Here is a 23,188-nt window from a genome sequence, read left to right as displayed (position 1 = left end):
ACGCACACCTTAGGCCTATTTGGCCATGACAAGAAGGAAGACTTGCCTCTAAGTGTTATCAATTAGCAGTAGAAGATAAGATCCCTTGTAAAGTGGGATAGGCTGAGAGAGTTGAGGTGGTTAGCCTGGAGAAGAGAAGGCTCCAGGGAGACCTTACAGCAGCCTTCCAGTACTTAAAGGGGGCCTACAGGTAAGTTGGGGAGGGACTCTTTAACAGGGAATGTAGTGATAGGACGAGGGGTAACGGCTTTAAACTGAAAGAGGGTAGATTTAGATTAGATATTAGGAAGAAATTCTTTACTGTGAGGGTGGTGAGGCACTGGAACAGGTTGCCCAGCGAAGTTGTGGATGCCCCATCCCTGGAAGTGTTCAAGGCCAGGTTGGATGGGGCTTTGAGCAACCTGGTCTAGTGGAAGGTGTCCCTGCCCGTGGCAGGGGGGGTGGAATTAGATGATCTTTAAGGTCTCTTCCGACCCAAACCATTCTATGATTCTGTGAGAGCTGCTCATCTATGATTTGAACATAACTGTGCTGATTAGAACAGACAAGTACAAGAGGTTTTAGGGTTTTCCTGAACTTACAGACTTACAGTGCTATTGCCTTTGGTTTTTTGCTCAGAGCTTGGAAAGCTGCAGTAGGAGAACTATGGGGGCTATCTTCGTGACTTCTCTGCTAGCTTTCCTATTTTCTCTGCCCTCTAAAGATACCAGAATCAGTAAGGAAAGCCAAAGAAATCTTTATCAACTCTTGCCTGTGCTGTTGCATGTAGCTTTCTGAAGAGCTGTTAGCTACTCATAAGAATAGAGAACTGAGAAAACGAAGGCTAGGGAAAATAAAGAACAAGAAACTGTAGGAGTTATGGAGTACAGACATGTCAGTATTACAGTAGCTTAGAGAATATTGTTAAAGCAGGAGAAACCCAGCGACATACCCTATCTCCAGAAGGCTCTGAAGTGGCCTAGAAGAATAGGCAAAGATGGGACTACTCTTTCCTTTTTGATATAAAATAAAATGTTTTACAGCAATTAGCCAGAAGGTGGTCTGAAAGAGAGGAGGAAAAATCAAATAGGATTTTTACTGGGAAGTGAATCCCAGCAGCTCAGTAGGAAGGTGCTTTCCTCACTTGCCTCCTTTGGAGCTCATTCGCTCCTCTTTTGTATTGGTTCATAACCAGTAACGTTAGTAGTTATATCTAGCAGTCATTGTTTTTAATAAAACTTCTTAACCTTAAGAAATTTTACATTATTATTCTGCGTCGTAATAGTAATGGATCTTGGGAAGTTTATCTTAAGCTTTAGGTTTCTAGTCATCGTGAGTATAAACAAAAGCTTCTAAATGAGGGTCCATTTCAGAGTGTGCAGCACCACTAACCCCTTCTGTCCCAGTAGCTTATGGCAGAGCGAGCTTCCTCTGTCATCTAAGACAAGTACTGACTCTGGACTGACTTAAATTGGCAAGGTTATTGTTGTGGTTTAACCCCAGCCAGCAACTAGGCACCATGGAGCTGCTCACTCACTTCCCCCCCACCCAGTGGGGTGGGGGAGAGAATTGGGGAAAAAAAGGTAAAACTCGTGGGTTGAGATAAGAACAGTTTAATAGGACAGAAAGGAATAAAATAATAATGATAATAATAGCAATAATAAAATGACAATAATAATAATAAAAGGATTGGAATATACAAAACAAGTGATGCACAATGCAATTGCTCACCAGTTGCCGACCGATGCCCAATTAGTTCCTGAGCAGTGATCCCCCTGCCAGGCCAACTCCCCCCAGTTTATATACTGGGCATGACATCACATGGTATGGAATATCCCTGTGGCCAGTTTGGGTCAGCTGTCCTGGCTGTGTCCCCTCCCAACTTCTTGTGCCCCTCCAGCCTTCTTGCTGGCTGGGCATGAAAAGCTGAAAAATCCTTGACTTAGTCTAAACACTACTTGGCAACAACTGAAAATGTCAGTGTGTTATCAACATTCTTCTCATACTGAATCCAAAACATAACCCTATGCCAGCTACTAGGAAGAAAATTAACTCTCTCCCAGCTGAAACCAGGACAATTATCTATTTCATTGTTGACGGTTTAATAGAAAGTTTAATGTTTGTTTCTCTGTCCTGCTAGATGAAATGTTGGGTTGTATAAGGAATGACTAGTGCTCAGGTTGCGTTCAAGTCAAATCCAGTCCTTCCTTTGAGAAGGAGATGGAGTGTCTTTTACCTGGCTAAATGCCTAGCTGTGTTACATACTCCCAAGCAGGAAAACAACCAACCCCACTGCCACTCCACTGCCCAAACTGTTCTTCTGTCAAACAGCCACAACCTCAGGTGTTCTGTAACAGCCATGATCTCTAACATTCAACTCCAGCCTGAGTTCAGAGCCTGAGCACCACAACTCCCCTAAAAATCATAGAATAATTTAGGATGAAAGTGACCTCCACACAACTAGATCCATTTAACTCTTACAATCAGTTGAACACCAAATTAGCGTTTAAAGCTTTCAGTGCTCTCCCTTCCCTAGTAACAGTGTAAGCTTTGGATTTTTCTTGCTGTGTGCTCAGTATGGAGGGTTGAAAGGAAGAAGTCAGGACTGCAGTCAGAAATTCATGTCTAATGTTCTTGGCTCTGACATGACTTGTTAAGCACTTTTGAACAAATTACTGAATATTTCTGTATATGTCCTTATACAAAATAGAAATCCATATAACAAACATCTTGCTCCTAGAGATGATGTGAGAGCTATCCGTTTGCTTAGTATTTTATTGCTGTAAGTAGTAAAACAAGTTAGATTTGATTTCTAGAGGCAGAGTAAATAGTCTTTTCTTTGTTTTTAAAATAGTAGAAGTTTTAGGCACTTAATAAAGTCATATTGGTAGGCCAATATCAAAGCTTGCAAGTCTATTGGGTCCAGCATCCCATCTGCTGACATTTTCTGTAAATGATATTGACTACTTCTATATGGCAGGGGTTTGTTTATCTACTTATTTATTGTTGGGTTTGGTTCAGGGGGTTTTGTTGGGTGTTTTTAAAGTTTTGTTAACTCTGTTTTTCTATAAAGCACGTATTTGGCAATGCATATATTGCCATATATAATAGACCTCACCAACCAGTCATGCAATTCCATTTCAAATTGAAAAACAACATCATTAATACTTCAAAATAACTGGGATGGGAGTGTTTTTTAATCATCAAAGTCATGCCTTTGTTAGACAACTTCTGAAAAGGAATGGGGGAACAAAAGATGGAGCTTCATCAGTTTATGAAAGGAATTATATGAAATAACTTCCCCTAAACAAGACTGGACATAATGACAAAAAGTCCCACCAGCCTCATGGGTTTCATAAATGCAGAGTAACATTAGGTGGAGAAATATCCCTAATAATTCAAAAAAATCAATTGTTTTAGCCTTAATTCAAGTCAGCCTGATGTAAAGAATTATATTGACATGTATCAAGAACTGCTATTTTAGATCTACCTGAACCAAACTCTGAAACTGATTTTATTTATTATTGTATTTTTTGTTTTCATTTATTAGTAGGTCATGATGGTTCTAAGTACAAAGCCTTAGCTGCCTGACTTGTAGTGTCTAAATTTCTGTTCTTCTGTTCTCTTTAGATAAATACAGGGCACCGATCACAGTTGACTGTGTCAAGTGCAGAGGTGGGAAATGAAAGGAGTCAAAATTTGGAAAGCAGCCCTTTCATGTCAGATCTTCTGAATGACGTACCCTTTGCCCTAGCACCACATGTGTTAGCAGTACAGGGCACCCATAATGACGTTCCTGACCGATTGCTCACCTATGACATCAATGATAATTTATCAAGATTTTGGTATGACTTTACACTTGAAAATTCAGTGCTTTGTGATCTGTAATGTTTTCTTTATTTTTTTCTGTCTGTGTCAAGGAACAAGTCTTAAGGTGAAGATAAAGACTTACTTTAATCAACTTAATATTTTGGGGGTCTGCCACTGATATATCAGATGCATTGCATCAAAAGGATTGTTATTCACAACTGTGTTATATTTCTTAGCTTTAAGTGAACTGTAACTTACTATGTTAAATATTCTGTTTATCTCCAAAGAAATCAAGCAAAACTGTTTCAGCCTGAGTAGGAGAGTGGCTGTTGGTATCTACTTCCAGTAGGTAGGCTGCAGACACAAATATTTCGTAACTTTAAGATGAAGTCTGCGCACGTCTGCACTGTTTTGTTGTTTCACTCAGATACTAAACACATAGATCCTGTTACAGGTGTTAAGATCACCTCTGATTTTCTACAGATAGAACCCAGTATTAACGCTAAAGCAACGATGCTTTGCACTACTGGACAGACAGCTTTTCAGTTAAACCAAGTTTTAAAACCTCAGAGTTATTTATGAGTGCTTAAATAATTATGAAGATTTAATAGAATTGGTTAAAACCAATTTCAAAGTGAAAATCAGTTGCTGCACTTCCTTTCCAGTAGATGGTATTTTTGTCCCATCTCATTTTGTGCCTGGAGAAGTCCTCCCCGCCTGCCTGTTGGCTGCTGTTTGTTCTCATTACCACATGTGTTCCTGATTTATACACAGATCAGCTTTTCCATTTTAACCTCTTTGCCCCCTGAAGAAGGAAATCTCAGGACACGTACTTTTAATGGTCACACCCTTCTTTTTTTAATTTGTGTGCCAGAGATACAGATGGCAATGTTTAAGAACAGGAAAACATTACATTGTTTCTTATCCAGCTAAATTAAATGGCTAAGTACCTAAACATGCATTCTCGCAGACCACTATGTCCCCTGCTCGCAAGCATTGAGCATGTTTTTCCCAACTAAAACCAGAGCTGCTGTTGCATGAGCAACAGCTCTCTGATGTAACATCATGATTTGTGATGAATAATGATCTGTGTCACACAAAAGACTACACTTGTTTTCTCTCTCGGGGTAGAATATTTATATTGTGCCACATGTTAGTGGATATTTTCATATATTTTCTATGCTCTGTGATAGCTTAAGATACTTATATTTTCAGACTTGCATCCTCTTACAGTATTTGAGATAAATACTGTAAATGATGGAGAAGTTACATTGTGAATACGTCTTATGTTGTTATTCATGTTTTAGATTTTTTTAAATGTATGTATTTAATATTTTTGACAGCTATGTTCCTAAATGTTTTGAAGTTATTGTTTCAGGGAAAGTATTTGTGCTGCACTCCAATTAAAAAAAATGCGAAATAATAGTGATACTAAATAAATTTATGTGTGAGAGTTATTACTCGGCTTCACCTGTATTGTTTACTATAGCTGTGACCATTCAGACTTCATGGGAGCTTGAACTTGGAAATTCAATTTGGAAATCTTGTCAGTGTCATTTAAAAATCGGGGTCCTTTTAATCAAATGTATCACACTTTCATCTGATATATTCTGTGTCCTATGTTGGTGACTTGCAGTGGTTTAGGTGGCATCTATGATGCTGTTCTGAGTATAGTATGGCTGTGAGCTGGGAAGTACTCAGTCTTAGAAGGAAGAATTAATTTTATCAAATTGTTTAGAACTCTTTTGTGTGCTGAGTTTTCTAGTTAACACATCTATAGCACTAAACTTAATTTTCATGATTGTTTTATATTTAATCATTAAAAAATTAATCATTCTGCAAATAGCGTGTTTCCATTCAAGTTGTCCATTTTGAATCTGAAATGTTTCTGCAGCTCAGGCGGTCTAGAAGCAGAACTGCAAAACACTGTTGAAGACTGAACAAACTTACAATACTTGTTCTTTCTTTGCTAGCTGACTTAGCATATAATTTTTTGCATTCATTTTTTGCTTACAGTTAGATAATTTATCTAAAATAATTACATCTTGTCAGAATTGTGCTCTGTTACACTCACAAGCATTCTTTCAAAAGAAAAGGAGAGGCAACGGAGAGTAGGGAGGAGGTTGTACTCACCCATGATGAGAAATGTGGATGGTAGGTTAAACATTTGGCCTTCATCCTTAATCATGTTCCATAAAGGGTAAAATTTACACCTAGCAAGAGTACTAGTAATGAGCAAGGGTACTGGGAATGTGTCTCCTGACTGCCCTCTCTTTAGCAAGGGCTGGGGCTCAAACCTTTCCCTTGCTTGAGATCATCCATAAAAAGTGGATTGAAGCCTAATGGTATCCAGACAGCAAAGGTGAATTTCTTCATAAGAAAAAAATACACTTGAACTGTTATAAATTAGTTACATTTATGGATATTACTATTTGCCCACTAACAACATGAAGATGGCACAATCTTCAGAAAATAAAAGATTTCAAAGAGTCTTAGTTCATAAAGAATGTGAATTGCTTGTGTAAGATATGTTTAACGTCATACGCTAAGTGATTATTGCATAGAATATATGTGAATATACGCATATCTGTCACTGGCAACAAATACCAGATGGTTCTATATATTGTCAAACATTTGACCACCAATGAAGGAATATAGTTAATTTTTAAAAAAATCTAAAAACTATTAAAATATAATCAACATTGGTATTAAAATAGTAAACTATCCTGGCTGTCCTTTCTGTATATAATAATGAGAACTTGAACAGAATTGTATGCATATATATGTAAATTGTTTAGACAGAACTGAAAGATATTTCATAGCTGATGTCTTGATTCTGACATTAATGACAGGTTGCCAACTCCAGAACTGGTAATGAAAGACGGAGGTGTGATCCTGGGCCAGTGAAGTGCTGTAAATGGGAGCTTTGTCACTGCCATTAGCGGGCATATTACTAGGCCTGCACTCCTTTATTAAATAGTTTATTTAGAGTTACTTTAGTTCATGGGAGATTTTGAGTTTCATTTGCAGTTCTCTACATTTTCCCTGCAAGAGATGTACTTTGCGCTGTGTGATAGCTTCCTTATGGAACTTTCTAATAAATCAAACATAACAAGACACTTCTTATTTCCTCTGGAAAAGTTGTAAATACAGGCTCTGGAAAAGTCTAATTTTGAATGTAGAAAAAGGGGAGTGAAGCCCACATGTTCAAAGGTAAATCAAAGAATAATTGCATCCAGAGCAGCCCCACAGAAGGCTGACTGGAAGCTGGTCCCTACAGAGAACTCCTTGGTGACAAACTCAGAAGTGAAACCAGACAATGCTGTGTCGGGCAGGTCAGTCAAGGAGGTGGTTTCTGAAGTTTTCTGTGAAGTGTGATTCAAACCCTGATACTGTAGTACTGCAGCTGGCAAATATACACTTGTGTAGTCACTGATGAGAGTTTTTGACCCTAGAGCAAATAAAGGAAAAAGGCAAAGAGCATATTCACCATGGTAATTACAGAATCTCAAAATAACACACAGTTTATTGCATTTTTAGCTGGAGAACCTGTTGTGTTCACAAAAGCAGTAAAGCAGCCTCCTGGGCAAGATGATTGGGTTGTTCTGAACAATAGCATAAAACTTATGCTTGAGAAACCGCTCTCCTCTCCTCCCCACAACCAACCTTTTGTTATGACATGAGAATTTATCTTGCTTTGGGTTTTCTCTGCTCAGCCTAGTGAGTATGGAGAGGAACCAGAAGTGCAACTCCTAGGGGTAAGTCCTTCCCTTCTTAGGTAACTGCAACTCTTCTACTGATGACAGGGCAATTCCAGATTAACCAGATTTCCTTTTGAAGCTGGAGAGTGTCTGTTACAGCAACAAAGAGGCAGAAAATCCTCCTTAAATTCCAAAGGTAGGCTCCTGTTTGGTGCTGTAGCAAGAAGAAGGTTTAACAAGTCCAGGTTGGGTTTGTTCAGCCCACCTGCTTGTGCTGCAGCATTCCATCAGTGTTAAGCTTGGCATTCTTTAACAAGCTTGCAAAGTTAGAAAGGGGTATGTTAGGCCTGATTTATTCCTATTGTTATGTCAAATTCCTTAAACTAAGGAAAATTATTGATCTCCCTGTATCTTCCATTAAGACCATATTCTTTCTTTACCAGTTAGATATTTACATCCTTTGAGTCTCCTAGAGAGCTACCTCTTTTTTTTCAACATCCTTCACAGAGATGAGATCATTTTCTGAAAAGAGACCTGGGCGTCATTCTGCAAAAGGGATCTGTTCCCATAGACATTTTCTTAGCCTTCCTTCTGTCTGAATCACAGCCATCCGAAAGAAGAAATGTAAGTATTCATGCTTACTGGAAGGGGAGAAAAGTTGCTACCTTGTGCCCGTTGTGTTGACAGTCAGTTCACAGCATTACTGCCCATAGAGTGAAACTGAGATTTTTGTCAATTCAGAATTTCATCATTTTCAGATGCCAGGAGTGTAAGAAGTAAACTTGATCTTCTAGGCATGGCATCTCACTGTCTGTTTAGTTCTGGAGCACACATTTTAGGTTCTATGTACAGGTATGTAAAGTTTTTCTTTCAACAATATGATGCTAATGAGTGAGACTGTTTGAATTCTCCTGCCTGTGCTGCCGGGCCAGCTGAATGATCTAAAAAGCAGTAAGATCTAAAGCACTACATTGACCTCTGTGGATGCAGTCCCTCGTAAGACAAATCTGTGTGGAGAATTTTTTTTCCTCCATGTATAAACGGTTTTAAGCATTCAGTAGAACTCCTAAAAAATAATAATTCAAATTTTATTTTCTGAAACATATTAATGGAGAGCTTTTCTACCTTTATGGTGAGTGCAATAGATCTCAACTAAGCCTGGCTATTCTATATGCAATTACTTCAAGGCTGTTAAAATTTATTAGTTTTTTACAGATATCTACCTACTATAAAATGGCAAGGTTCTCGTGTGTTCGTTACTTCTTTTAGTAGTATAGAAGGAAAAATACATAGTAAAATTACATCAAGCTAAGGAAGGGAGGGGGAAAGGACAGATAAAGCAGTTTTCATTAAACGTTATTTCTGTAGTAGCTAACATTGGCTGTAATGAAAGTATGGAAACTAAATGAAGTGCGGGTGGTAAGAATACGATGACACTATCATATTGGTGATCTGAACTGGGAAGTAAATCAGTATTATGCCCCGTTGTCTTTTTTTTGGTGTACATGTAGTAGATAGCACAACAGTCCCTAACGCTATTGCCTCTGTACATTAACATAAATAATGGGAGAGTAATGATGGATCACATACTCCTTTCAACATCTCAGAGCAGATACTTCTTTCTACTCTGCAGCCTTCCATGTAGTAGTCTTTCTCAACTGTTTTACTCCAGAAAAAGTCACTGAATGTTTTATTAAAGTTTACTTTCTGATGAGGTATCAGGGTAGCTCAAAGAGCTTTGCTGTATCGCAGCTCAGTGGTTTGTCAAATACATCCCTCCTACAGAAGCAAAACAGTCTGAGCACGCTGCATCATTCGTGTAATAAGCCAGGAGTTGTAAAGCTTTCAGCATTGTACTGCAGGTTATGATGAGATGTTGGAGAAGCCTTTTTTTAATTCTGTAGCAAAAGAGAGTATCTAGCAGTGGAAGTGGAAGTTATGACGACCCCAGAAGGATGCAGCAGCTGTAGAACAGAGACAAGAGAGGGCTTAGTTCTGCCAGCCAATTCAATTCACTTTTCCTTGCTGCAAAGATAAAATAAACTCTTGAGATCAAAGATCTCATTTACAAGGCTGTCCTCTTAAGTCAGTCGACACATGTACTTCAATAACAGAACATAAAAGAAACTGCTCACAAGCAAACAAAAAAAAAGATGAGCCTCAATTATAAACATCCCTTACCCAACTGTTTGTGGATATCAGCATTACGGTTAGAGTAGCCACTCACATCCAAATGTTCATGTAACTGTTCTGGGAGGTCAGCTTTGGGCATCCATCTAAATCTCATTGGAAAAGAAGTCTGAAGCAGATGGGCTCAGAAAACAAAGACTCAGGTGAAATGGACCATCACGGTGAGAAGGGAATTACTTAAAGCAACTGATACTTGTTAGAACTGAAAAAGACTTTGGGACTTTAGTGTGATCACTGTGTCACCCTTTTTAAGAAGAGATCTGCTATTTGTCTCTTCTCCTTAAGAAAATAAAGCAATGTGTGATGTTTTGGAAACTGTACTGTAATTTCCTTTTTCAGCTGTTTTTAGAAACTACTAGTGCATCTGCTTGGCTTATTCTGCTCTTAAAGACATTTTTAGATTCCTGTGATTTGATTTTGTCTATTATATGTTTAGATAGGGCTTTTGTCAAAGACTTGATATTTATATTACCAATTGATTCAAAGGATCTTTTTGTTGTTACTTGACTTTTATGTCTTTTGTAGTTTGGCTAGTTCTCCTTCAGTGGTCTCTCAAAGAAAAAACATTTACACTTCTCCCTCTGCTTGATAGGGTGGAATAGAACATATGCATTAAATTTATCCTGGAAAGGACTGCCAGATTTTATTTCAAGTAGTATTACAGTACTTGCAGATAGTACATATCAATCTTAGTATAATTATGGCTAGAATTGGACACACAGGGTTAACATATTCTCTCTTTTTTGATGTAGTTCAACTCATGTTCTAATTTAACTCATGTTTTGGGGGCAGGCAAAGTAGGAAGGCAATTGATATTGGATTAATAGAGGGATTTTAAATTACTTCCTTTTTTCTATGTTTACTGCATATAGTGTGCAGTATAGGCATCCACTCAATGATAAAGTAACTGCTTCAAAGCTAGAAGTTGCCATCATGTTTTTAAATGGCATCAAATAAGAGGCTGTTGATTGAGAAATAGAAACGTAGTGTTTTGCTGTAGATCTCTCAGACGCTTTACAGCAGAAATCAGTATTAAGATTCATCTTGAATCTTAATGTCATAAATTAAATTGAAGACAAATTTTAAATCTTAGGACAGCTGTAAAAAATAGAGTGAATGAACAAAGATGGCTGATGCATTTTTGTTTACTTAGAGGCTAGCTAGCGAAATTATCTCTATTCATGTTGCAGTTATTTCCATAAAAAAATTTGTATGGCAGGCTGTTGTTCTAGTTATCGATTTGTACAAATCTGAGAGAATATTTAGGAATAAAGCCATTTTCCAGGATGATAGGTTTTGTCCAAAACCATTCGCCTTCATATTTAAGACCTCTAAGTCTTCTCAAACTAACCCTCTTCACCACCGCCTTCAGCGGCTGTCTCTCCTTCAGAGGAAAGCTGCACGAATTTTAGAAATACCAGTCCGATGCCTCCTGGGGGATACTCTACTCCATCCAGCTGGGTTTGGACAGATGGTTTGTTTCTGGGATTGTGGCATATCCTGGTAGACAGGCATCTCAAGGGTGATAGCCCTTAAAGAAAAGGATGTTGCACATCGATACCGTGTGGGTAAAAGCAATGCAGACTTGACCGACTTCTGTTCCTATCTTCTACATGACTAACCATGCAATGACGGAGAGCTGACACAATTCCTCTAAGCGTGCAGGGTGGTGCTGAAGCCCCACTCTCTCTTCTTGGAAAACAACTTACCTTTAAAAACTTTGAACTGAGCAAGATCATCTTCTGGTGATCCGCCAGTCTTGGCAGGTTGCCTGAGCCATTTCACCCTGCTTAGACCAAAAGGGGAGATTTAGGCCAAGATGCTGAAGACTATCTCCTAGAAGAGAGAGTCATCCCAAGAGTGATCTGTTCATCACAGACATCAAAAAGAAGTCAGATGAGACTTACTCTGCGAGGATCTCCTGTAGCAATGGAAGTCTCTGGCTATTTGTGAGAGTATGTGCACAGTAACTAAACAAATCACTTTTTGGTATTAGATGGGTTTGTATATCCTTGTCTTCCTGGCACAAAGTAGGAAGAAAAGTGTTCCTAGTGTGTCCACTGCAACAGCAACCTAGCTGTACAAGGATTATTTTCTCCCAAATAAAAATAACTGTTACTTAGGAAGAAAAAAAGCCAACTAGTACACCCTTCTTAAATAGATGAGGTAATTTAAGTGAAGGATAAAATCTTACTTGGAAATTTGCAAATAGATTATTCTGGTTTTAGATAAATTGCAGTTAACTGAACAAGGCCTTTCTGGCACCTACTGCTTCATCTTGCTTCAAAGAGTTATTTTGGCTCGTACACAAACTAATATTCTGCTTCACCAAAGAAACAAACTATGAAGATAGTGCTGAAAAAGTTCTCCTTTGAAACACCATTCGCTTCTGATATATCACTTTAGTCTGGAAATCATGACCCAGTAATTTGTCAGGCTCCAAGAGAACAGTCCACTCTCTTTTAGGACTTACTCCGAAACTGGTATCAGAACAGGTAATCTGTGCAAAACCATCTCAGCAAACTGGATCAGCGTAGGCATTGCTGGAGCATTAGAAGATGAGAGAAGGCATCCCCACAATGGGATTGAATGTAGAGCCCTGGTGACATCAGAAGTTAGAATACCCTATGCTTTTCTTCAGGGGAAAAAAAAAAAAAAGGAAAAAGAGAGGTGGCAGCTTGGCACTTTGCTCTTGTTTTTAAAAATACTGAGGGTCTACTTTGTAATAGCTGACAGAAATGTTTTTGAGAACACAGTAACTCAGCAACACTTGGCTTACTCTGTTTACTTTTTCCCTCTGTATTTATCTGTTGATCTTAAACTGCTCTGACCTAGCGAATGCCTCTTCTACAGTGTTTACTACGTTATTAAGATGGTGAAATTTGGGGTAAACAGAGAAGAGTGACGATTCTTATCTGACAGTTTCCTCCCTTGAATTTGTCCCAGATACATCCAACCTGGACTCGTAGGTGCCCTTTGTAAGTGCCTGATGGTATGCTGGCTTGGGCCAGGACAGAAGGTCCAAGCAGGGAATTTCTCAGATACAAATCTTCTCTCTTCTCTGCTTCCTCCACGCCGATGTGCTTAATTACAATCCCAGTCATCCTAGTTTCCATCTGCTCGCAGGAGAGGAGGGCAAGAGGAGCTCTTTGCCCAACGTTAAGATGAGAGTCACCCTCTGGCTTGTCTGTCTTTGGCCATCTATGCAGGGAGCTAAGTGTGACTGCTACTGCCAGAGATGGCTCCAGCAAAGTGCCTGGGAATGGAACGAGTTTCTCTCTCTCTCTCAGCCCTTTTGTCCTACTTCTCTCCTGAAGAGTTATTTTTGCAGAGATCAGACCTGTCGTTAACAGTGGAAGGCTGTATTGCAAATGGGAAATCATTTACTTTTAAATAAGTATTTTGATTTGTTCAAAGTGTTTAAGTCCCGACAATGTGGTCTGGGAAAGGTTCAGTGGGCTGTTTCTTTGCTCCAAATATAATAAAAGAGCTGGTCTGTTGCCAGCCATGGAGGAAGGAGGAGGAAATTAGAATATGCAGCTTTTAAGCAAAAAGTCAGATAAAAATAAAACTTCATTCTGTAGATACCGTTTTAGTTATGAAGTGAACAGCAGTTCAAAGTAGAGAGATGTAGAGGAAGTTAATTTATAATGACCACTTCCTAAAATGGATCGAGGTGGAATTCAGAATATACTGCTGAGTTGTAGGCCAGCAACCAGTGTTTTTCAATCTGCTGCTTTCTCCAAATGTGTGAGAAAATGGCCTTGTGAGTTCACATAACTTTCACAAAGGTCAGTTGCCAGTTGGTGCCTATATCTTGTCCTCAGCATAGAGATATTTTATGCACAAACACACAAAACAGTTCTGAAAGGAAAAAGAGATTTTTGCACAAACTTGGGTTTCAGCAAAATTATTATAATGTACATAATCATAACTGAGCACAGGATTTGTCCTAAAGGTTATAGCAAAATTAATGTAAGAAGTTAGGGCAACAGAAATGTGTCATAAACTCAGGCACATACACAGAGAATGTAGATATGTATGTGTGTATATATGTAGGTATAGATATATAGATATACAAGTTGATTATTCACAAAGAGATACATTGTGTGAGATTGGTCTTCAGTTTCTCCAGAAGAATTTTCTTATGTCCTTTAATTCAGACGTCAGATGCTTCCTGTGACTCTACTGTCTGGAAACCTGTGTTGTTTTGTTGTATTTGCTGTTAATAACGCAGTTACCAGCTAGTCCACATGAAGAAAAAAAAAGATTTTTTTTTTTTTTTAATGCCCTGTAAAAAATAGTACTTGAAATTTTCCCAGTTGTAACTTGTGTGAAGGGGTGAAGTGGCTATATACATAGATGAAGTTGCAGTTTCTAGACCTGAATCTTTGCTGGTATCATGGGAACCATATGCCTTTAAGAACTACTCTCTATCCTCATAATTCCTTATTATAGGAAATTGCAGTTGGCAGCAATCAGGTTAAGTATTTAAATATTTTACATTTAATTGAGGGGATTAAATTCACATTTCCAATTTAAAATGTTTTCCCATCTTAACTACAGAACCTGCTTGTATGTTTTAAAGCTTTTTAAAAATGTTAATACTGACTTAGTGTGAAAATACTTGATTTCTTGAACACAAAAGAAAACACATTATATCATCTTTTTCTTGTTATTTAAAGAAGGACACATTCTCTAGCAGGCACCAAATTGTTTATTATTTTGATTGCTGCTGTCTCTTCACTGCCCTTCTCCATCCCTCTCCCAGTGACTGATTTTAAGTGTCACATGTGGAGAAAATCCTCATAATGAAAGAGCTGGCAGAATCTGGTCAAGAACAGTGATCCTTCTTGGTAGGGGATCACATCCAGCTCATTTTTTGTAGTCCACTTTTTTTTTTTTTTTTTTTTTTTTGAGTCTAAGTGACTTAGATATTTCCAAGAATGAGGCTCGGGGAAGAGGAACTGTGGTGACCTCTTCTTTGAAGTAAGATTAAAAAAAGGACAGGGAGAAAGTCTATTAAAATGTGGCTGCCTTCCACGCTTTTTCAAAATGTGCTGTTTGTGTCTGCAATGCCTGCCAAGGAGCCCGGCTGCATCTTGTGTGTTCCAGCCAAGGGCGCACACCCTGCAATTGCATCTCCTCTCCATTTTCGGCCAACTCTGTCTCACCTTTCCTCTGCTCTTAGCAAATATCTGAGAAATCCACCAGTATAGTCTTCCGTACCTTTTTCATGATGGTTTCAGCTATCAGGCTGGTGAGGCAGCTGAACCCCAGTGCTGTCATAGCCCAGGTGGGGCGGCAGTTCGAGCCAACATGATGAATTTGGGGGCAAGAGCTGGGTTCATGTTGTCCTAGGGTTGTTTTTCTTTTTTAAATCTAGACAATTTCAGCCATTTAATTCTAATCTAAAAGAGCATTAAGACTGCAAAGCTTAGCATGGGAGTTCTGCTGCTTTGGGGGGAACAGTCTGCATCTGGAGTATTTCCAGAAGCTCAGCAAAGTGACTGTTACCGCAGGGTTCCTAAAAGGCGGCCGGCGTAGGAGCTGTGCTTCGTAGGCCAGCACATTCAGCTAATTGCCTCTCGCTGCCATAGATTGGAGCCTGCAGCCCCTCGCTGGGTTCACCTGCTGTTCCTGGAGACAGAGTGATCATTGATCTCAGTGGAAGCAAGGAGATCAATTGGGAGCCAGGAGCTTTTTTTTCTTAGGAAGGCAAAATTTTGCTTCTGTGACTGGTTGTCGCTCCCATTTCCAAGCTCCTGCTGGATCTGAATCCTGCTTCTCATGGACACAGACTTCCACTTCGCAGTTGCTAGTAATTATACATCTAATTCAGGGGTCAGAAAGACCTACTTCTTGCCTCAGATACACACCCAAATTGTATCCTGGGTGCACATCAAGACAAGGCTGTAGCGTCTGCTATTTTTTCCCCACGTTGCCTTCATTTGGAAAGAATGTGTGTGGGTAGAGGAGGAGCTGTGGTGCATTTCAGCAGATCCCCATCTGGACCATCAGAGATCCAGGCCTGCAGGACACAGCATCCCGCATCCCACAGCATCCCGCATCCCACAGCATCCCGCATCCCACAGCATCCCTCCCCCAAGTTCACATTCAGCAGCAATCTGATGGCCTTCAGGAGGGGCTCTTGATCCTCAGGGTTAAAGACTTGCCTTCCTCCTCTGTTTCAAGCAGAGGGGTATGCGTTCTACCTTTAGAGGCTGGCTATAATGAACAAAAGGCTTTAAGAAAAACAATCCGAGAAGGATCATTCGAGTACAGTCTGTTCATAGTCAAAATAAAATACCACTGGAAACCAAATGTTTCCAGGTGTTGCTTGGAGAGAAGGATGAACTAAGTCTGATGTCATGGGCAAACAAGTCCTACACGCTTGGCTTCACCACAGCAACTCCGCAGCTCCCTCCGTGCCTCAGGCGGACCGGCACGGTCTCTGCAGGCCGTGGAAGTGCTGCTCCTCGGCGGGAGGCACGTGGGCAAACCTTCACGTCCCGCTAGGACCGACTCCATTAGGCACTTCGAAAGCCAGCAGAGCCAACTTAAAAAATCAATCTGCTGCTTACTAGGGGAACTTGCAAGCTGTCTCAGGGCAGGCACGGTGTAACTGCAGTTTCTTAACCCGCTGAGCAAGGGTGCAGTGGGAGCAGCGGGTAATGGAATAGCTGGGTTTGAAATTCATACAGGATGGTTGCGTCTGTGGTGGACAGGAGGTTTTCAGAAAATCCTGAGCCCTATCCACCCTCTTAAATGGACATCAGTTTAAGATGATACTCTGGGTACTATGCTTTGTTAGTACTCAGAGTAGTAACGCTTCTCATTAGCCATGTCCACGCTACAGCAAGTAATGCAGCCCAAGAGGAGTGGGTCCACAGAGTAAAAAAAAGCAAGGCTGAAGGCTTAACACCCGCTTTTACAAGCATTTCTAGTTTAGACTACTGTTGCTCTTGCCCTATGGGCCGAATGTCCCCTGGATTCCAAAGCACATCTTTCAGTTTAGTTTAATTCAAAAGGAAACCAGCTTGCATGCTCCAAGATGGCTCCATGATTCAAATGGAAACACGGTAAGTTGGAATTTTCTGCAGACGGACTCCCAAGCTGAAATGCTAACATATAGGCATCCCTTGGGTTTAAATAGGATTTCACTGCAAGAACTCGGCAAGCACAGACTCGAGCTAAAGAGATGCTGAATGTTCTTGTGAAGTCATAGGCCAGATACACTGCAATAAATGATTCTGAAATAGCTCTTAGTTCTCCATGCTTTGCCTTTTATACACATAATGGTTGGGGAGGCAGATTTTGTCTTTTGTGGAAGAGTCTTTTAAATGATTGTTCTCAATTGAAAGAAAAACTCATCATGGGGTGAAACATAAAAAAGGTCAGTTCTGGGTTTGCATTACTTAAAACTGTAAAATAATGTAAAAAATCTTTTCTACTTTTACTATTCATTTTTGCCAAAGTAATTTTGAAAGCTAGAACAAAACGTTGAAATGGGTAGTAATGAAAAACTCTTCTTTTCCTTCCAAGTAGAAAGTTCCCAGAAGAGTAAAGCATGTGAAGAGTTTAAATTTTGATGACTATTGACTTTCCAGTGGAAAATATTCTCAGTAAAACTGATTAGTTGCCTCTTTAAAAGTAAGGGGGAAGATAAACAAGGCTTAGTCAGAAAATGTCTTCTCTATCCAAAAGGAAAAGCAACTGTAAGATTTTGAAACCTCCTCCAGGTTCTTTACCATCATTATCTGAGATAGCCTTCAAATTTTGATTGCCACCATTAGTAAGCTTCGTGGTGAGTATTTTTTAACTGGAAAAAGAATTAGGAATGTGAATTGTCTTTTGCGTGTGGTGCACATGCTTTCATAACTTTTTCCTAATCACACCATGAGACGTAACACGGCCTGGTAGTGCCTATGAAGGGTATACTTTTCACTACACAGCCTTCAGATGTAGCTTTATATGACTCCTATGTAGATATATGCAGCTTTATAGGACTTCTGTATTTATATGACTCCTGTATTGAGGAGGTTTATATTTCTTTTCCAAACACAGTCATCTCACCTAATCCACACTGTATCGAACAATTTGAAAATAACATTATTAGTTGGAAGGTAGTCACCCACAGAAAACATAATCACATTTAATTTTAGAAAATAAGAATAAATTGAGCATGCTGCCTGGATTTCACTTGCCTATTTGCCTTTTACAAAAGGATATATGGGCTATGGATAATTTATAAACAAACAGTATTATATTATTGATCTCTAATCTCCATGGTTACTGGGCTCCTCCAGTTTCATCTTGGCTTCTGTGTAATTAAACCTTGTTGTACATGTACGGCAGTGCAAGCTAGATTAGGCTGGAAACAGAGGAATTGTTACAAAGGACAAAGAAGGAAATTTCCTTTATTTTGCACCATGGCATAACTGGCAAAGCTGTTTTGCTTCTACATATGGAACTGGTGAAACAAAAGCAATGTTGTGCTCAAACACCAGAAACCGAGTGCTTGTGAGTAACAGTGCACTGAAGTTAATGGTGTGCTGATTGGATTAGGTCCCAATCTTTGCCCATGGTATTTGTATAGACCTTTTTGGCACTTCCCACCTGTTGTCATACTGGGATCTGTAAGAATACCCTCAGCTTGAGAGTTGCTCTGTTCTAACATGACTTGAAAGTAGTGGTAAGTACTCAGGCTTGTACAGTTAATTTTTTAAACATTTTTTTCTTCCTTCTTGCTGTATGAAAGACCCAGGTAATCAATGGGAATGTTGTTGTTGTTTAAAAAAACGAAACAAAACAAAACAACCCCCCCCACCACCAACCTGAAAATACCTACAATATTAAATACCATAAAACTGAGCTTTTTCCCCTGCCTCTATTTTTCAGTTACAGTAATCTCGGACAGTTCTTGGAGCAACAGTATGGGAAAGTTTAAAGTAAACTTCGGTGAAGTTTACTTTTTTAACAAACATGTTTTGAATACTCTTCTATGTCACCTTTGAACTGACCTGAAGCAGGATAGTCCTCTTCTAGATAACCTTGAGTCCAAGCTATCTAACTACTTTAGAATGCAAATACGAAATAGTGGAGGAAGCTTTTGCATCTTGCAATAACTTTCAAAAAATCTTTCTTTTAGTCTCCATACACTGATTATGCTTTCACTTTTTCTTATCAGACTGTTTTCCATTTAATTTTAGTTTCTGGATTTGATTTCCCCTAGCTTCATCTTTGTGGCATATTTATCCTGTCGCAAGCTGTTCCCTGAGGTTGTGGATACCTGCTTTCCAGTCTGACTGCAGAGGTAACTGCTCTGAAGGGCACACTCGCCTTTACCACGGCAGCTACCAGAGGGCTCACTGACTGCTCCTTCTCCTTGCATTTCTGCACATTTTCAAACAGTAAGGCACTGCCTGTTAGCCTTGTCAATATTTTAATACTCTGCAGCCTCTCTCCTCCCTTTCTATTTCTTAAAGGCCACAGATTCCTTCCCAAATAAAGCACGTTGATGATTTTTTTTTTTCTTGTTCCACTGTAGGTTCGCTCCCAAATATGGTACTTCTGGCATCTATCGTATCTCTTGAGGCTCCCAATGGAGTGGATACTCACAACTAGTAGCAGATATTAAAAAACAAAAACGGGATTTACAAAGAAGTTTTACAGAATGTTCTTCCACATAATCCATTTCAGAAAATATAGCAGAAATGAAAGGGTTTAAATACACAAAACCCATAAAGTCGTTAAACCAAAATGCTTAGGTACTGCTGTAGTCACAGAAGGACCATAAGCAACAAAGAAATCCGCATTTAAAACGCGAAGTACATACAAGACTATAGAAAACAAAACATTCAGCGTATGGAAAGAGGGTTTGTGGAAATAGGGGTTTGCAAAGTGGAGTCTGTGGAAAATTACCCTGAGATTTATGTATTAAAAATTATTAAAAATGGCTTCAGAAATCAGAGAGAGAGTAGTTTGGTCTTCACTTCTCTCTAAATAAGAACAATAAATTGCAAAATATGCAAGGCTGGATCACATTAGAGAATTCTCATAAATTATATATTACATAGGTGGACATTAAACTGTTAATACAGGAAAGCTTCAGAGTATGGGTTTCCAATTTCCACTTTATGAATTTTTGTCAGTACAGTTTCCTGTGGTCAGATGACATCCTGTCAGTGCCAGGCTTTTTTCCCCAAAATACTTAATGGAATTTTAATGACGCGCAGAAACTCACACACCGGTGTTTGGTTGAAAAGCAGTGCTAGACACCATTCTGAATTTTTGCTCCTGATTGTACCTTTGTGATTTCCTACTGTATTAATTCTTGTAAGCACGTCTAATTTTCTCACCAAAGACTTAGCTACGTGAGCCTTAATTAAACACATTAGTAGTCATGGAACAATTAAAGCAAGTCTTCATCAGAAAGAATTGGTCTGCAGGGAAGAGGAGCCGTACAGTAAGTGTAGCATGTGTTAGCACTTTATTTACAGAGGCCACGCTGAGAAAACCCAAGATCAAATCAATAATGGTTTGCCTAAAGAAGAAACTATCATGCCTCATGGACTGAGACACTGAAGTCTTCTTCTTGCCTATTATTCTTAATACACAGCCACTGTCATGGAGCTTAATCAGAATTCATGAAGCTGCTAAACCCGAGAAAGATTATTGATCTTATTAAAGATGTAACAGCACCAGACTGAGAAGACGGGGCCTCCAGAGGAAGGAGAAGACAGAAGCCTCCGGGGGAAGCCGAAGCAGCTATACTTCAGTCCACATTTAGCTGGCAGCTTCACCACCACAAAAAAAACCAGAGGCATTTTTCTTCCATGGATCAGGAGCTTGAAAGCCTGGGCACAACTGCCCCATGTTGAGCATCTAAATCTCTTTACCTATAGCTTCTAAGTACGCCTTCCTGGTCATCATCAACAACATTTTAATTAACTTTGAAGACTTGATTCCTTCTTCAGTTAATCCTATCTAATGCTACTGAAAACAAAGGAGTGGCATAGGTGTAGCTGGATGGGAATTTAAAAATTGCAGATTACAAGGATGTTACAGATGGCCTAATTTGACTGACACAGCTGGTACTGACACAGAGAGAAATCATCGAGGTGTACTTTTGTATCCTAGGGTTTTCTGCTGCGCTAACTCTTTTTAGAGTGCAAATTAATTGCTATATTTATAGAAACTGTTGAGTGATAACAGCAGAACTAGAACTGTGCAAATGATTTTTTTTTTGATCAGTTGTCAAGCTGAAAAATTAAATAAAATTTGTTTAGACTGACCCCAAAATTTTTTTCCATTTTTCATGATGAAGAGAAGAACTGAAGAAGTCCCAATTTGAGTAAGTTGTTCCCTTTGACAGGAAATTAGCTATTTTATTTAGAAGTAGCTCAGTTCACAGAAATTTGGAGTCAGGGGTTCCCCCTGCTGAACAGCTGTGTGGTCACACCACTTCACTCACTGAGATGCAAGAACCTGGGTTAAATTTGGAGGGATCCTCCATCCTCAGGAGACAGGATACTCAGAGCTGAATCTCCCTCAGTCTCTCCTGCTGCAACTCTTCCATCCTACTTCTATATAAAATGTGTAATAAATATTAGGTCAGTCGGAGCCCATCCCTGCAAAATACAAACTTCTTACTTCTGGCCCTCACATATTTTTTCCTCTACCAAAGGAGCAAAGGGATGGAAAGAGGGATGGCAGAGAAGGGAGAGGCACTGGCTCTTGCCTCCCTTTCCTGGCCAAGGGGGCAGAGAGCCTGCAGCTGGACACCTTCAGGGTGACAACCTTGAGCTCCTCCTAACCTTCCCCCTGCCCTGCTTGCAGAGGTGCTACTCCACCCTGGATGTTTAATTACATACACAAAATACACCAGTATCAGAAGCAGGGACTGGGGACCCCACCCAGGAAAAGCTAATAACATGATAATTAGAAGACTAATTTAGGTAGGAATTAAAAATCTGAATTCAAAGAATCTCATGAAGAGGAAGGTCTTGGCTGTACAGCTCCCATGTTCTGCATCATTCAAATACCAGGTATTGCATCAAAGGAGGCATGAGCCTTTCCTTTTCCTCCTCCAGCTTTATTTCTCTAGGGAAAAAAGCCAGTTGAAACTATTCGGCAAATCTGATACAGATTAAAGGGGGGGGGGGACGACACTAAACCCAGTACTTTTGATAATTACTGTAGTCATCTAAAACATTCACCCAGCTGAACACCGCAGTGTTATTCTTACAGCACACCTGTGCAGGCAGGATCGTCAAGCTAAACTGGAATTCATTTTATCTCTCCAGAGCAGGTGAAAATTAAAACTTAAAACCAGACAGGAGTAACACAGGTCTCCTGGCCAGCAACTACTTCCTTGGTAACAGGTGACATGCAGCAGCTCTTGTCAGGGTAAAAGCTACTGCCAGACAAGTAGGAAAGAATTTTCGGGTTCATTCCCCTTGCAAAAGGTGGCAGGTTGGTGCTGTATCAGCTGGGTGAGCCGTGCTGCTGGGACGAATCCCTTCTGGCTCCTAACTTTTTCCAGAAATGGTCCTTTCCATTGTGGTGCACCCTTACGTGCCAGCCCAGATGGTTCCTTGGTTGGTGAGGGGGGACCATGTCCTCCAGCGGGAAGAGAGAGGGGCTCACACTCTTGCTCCCCTTGTTTGTCCTCCAGGAATCCATCACCGGAATCTAGTAGTGAGCTGGACCGCAGCTGTGCGTGTGCTTACATGCTGTGCAAAGAGCCCGTACTGTGCTTGAATTTCACGCCAGTGACATATTTCCCAGAAACCATGAATCAGGTTAGTCTTTCACCTCCACTCTGTTAGGTAGTGTCATAGATTATTTTTTCACTTACAATGTATATATTCTGTATTTATGATCTATCCAACCTATTTGAGAGATTTCTAGTGGTGAAAAGGAGATACAGCTTCATCAAGAAAGTGATTAGAAAAAGGCCATCTCAATCTTAACAAGTATTTATGAAGTGTCGCCCATTGCAAAGATTAATTTAGTTCTGACTTTCCTACATTAGAAAAGCAAGCTTTTGCCTCTTACAACAGTCCTTTGAAATCAACCTTGATAGTTTCGGTGGAGTGAGGGCTGACCTCAGCTTGCAGTTGTGGATCCAAGTGTGTTAACACACATATATGCCATGTATGTTTTAAGCAAATAATTTCATGCTGTCCTGGTTTCATCTGGGACAGAGTTAACTTTCTTAGTATCCGGTAAGTGTGTTTTGGATTTAGTGTGAGAATAATGTTGATAACACACTAATGCTTTAGTTGTTGCTAAGTAGCGCTTATCCTAAGTTAAGGGTTTTTCAGTTTCCCATGCTCTGCCAGCGCGCAGGTGTACAAGAAGCTGGGAGGGAGCATGACCAGGACAGCTGACCTGAACTAGCCAAAGGGATATTCCACACCATAGAACATCATGCTTAGTACATAAACTGGGGGGAGTTAGCCGGGAGGGGCGGATCGCTGCTTGGTCAGCAGGTGGTGAGC

The 23,188-nt window shown here is 39.8% G+C and overlaps 1 protein-coding gene across 5 annotated transcripts in view; it reads left to right on the top strand.

Annotated features, from left to right (window-relative positions):
• UMAD1 (UBAP1-MVB12-associated (UMA) domain containing 1) overlaps positions 1–23,188 on the top strand; it is a 112,660-nt gene that overhangs the window by 79,802 nt on the left and 9,670 nt on the right. For 4 of the 5 annotated variants that reach the window (XM_069774539.1, XM_069774545.1, XM_069774552.1 and 1 more), the window contains one exon: positions 3,610–5,246. The exons of the other annotated variant lie outside the window; for it this stretch is intronic. In XM_069774539.1, coding sequence (XP_069630640.1) covers positions 3,610–3,867 — 258 coding nt within the window. In that variant the 3' untranslated portion in view covers positions 3,868–5,246. Of the gene's footprint in view, positions 1–3,609; positions 5,247–23,188 lie in introns of those variants that run through there. 5 annotated transcript variants of the gene reach the window in all.

This window comes from Haliaeetus albicilla, chromosome 2 (assembly GCF_947461875.1).
Source record: "Haliaeetus albicilla chromosome 2, bHalAlb1.1, whole genome shotgun sequence".
Taxonomy (NCBI): Eukaryota; Metazoa; Chordata; class Aves; order Accipitriformes; family Accipitridae; genus Haliaeetus; species Haliaeetus albicilla.
Note: the sequence above shows the minus strand (reverse complement) of the source record. Positions and strands in the feature narration are given on the sequence as shown.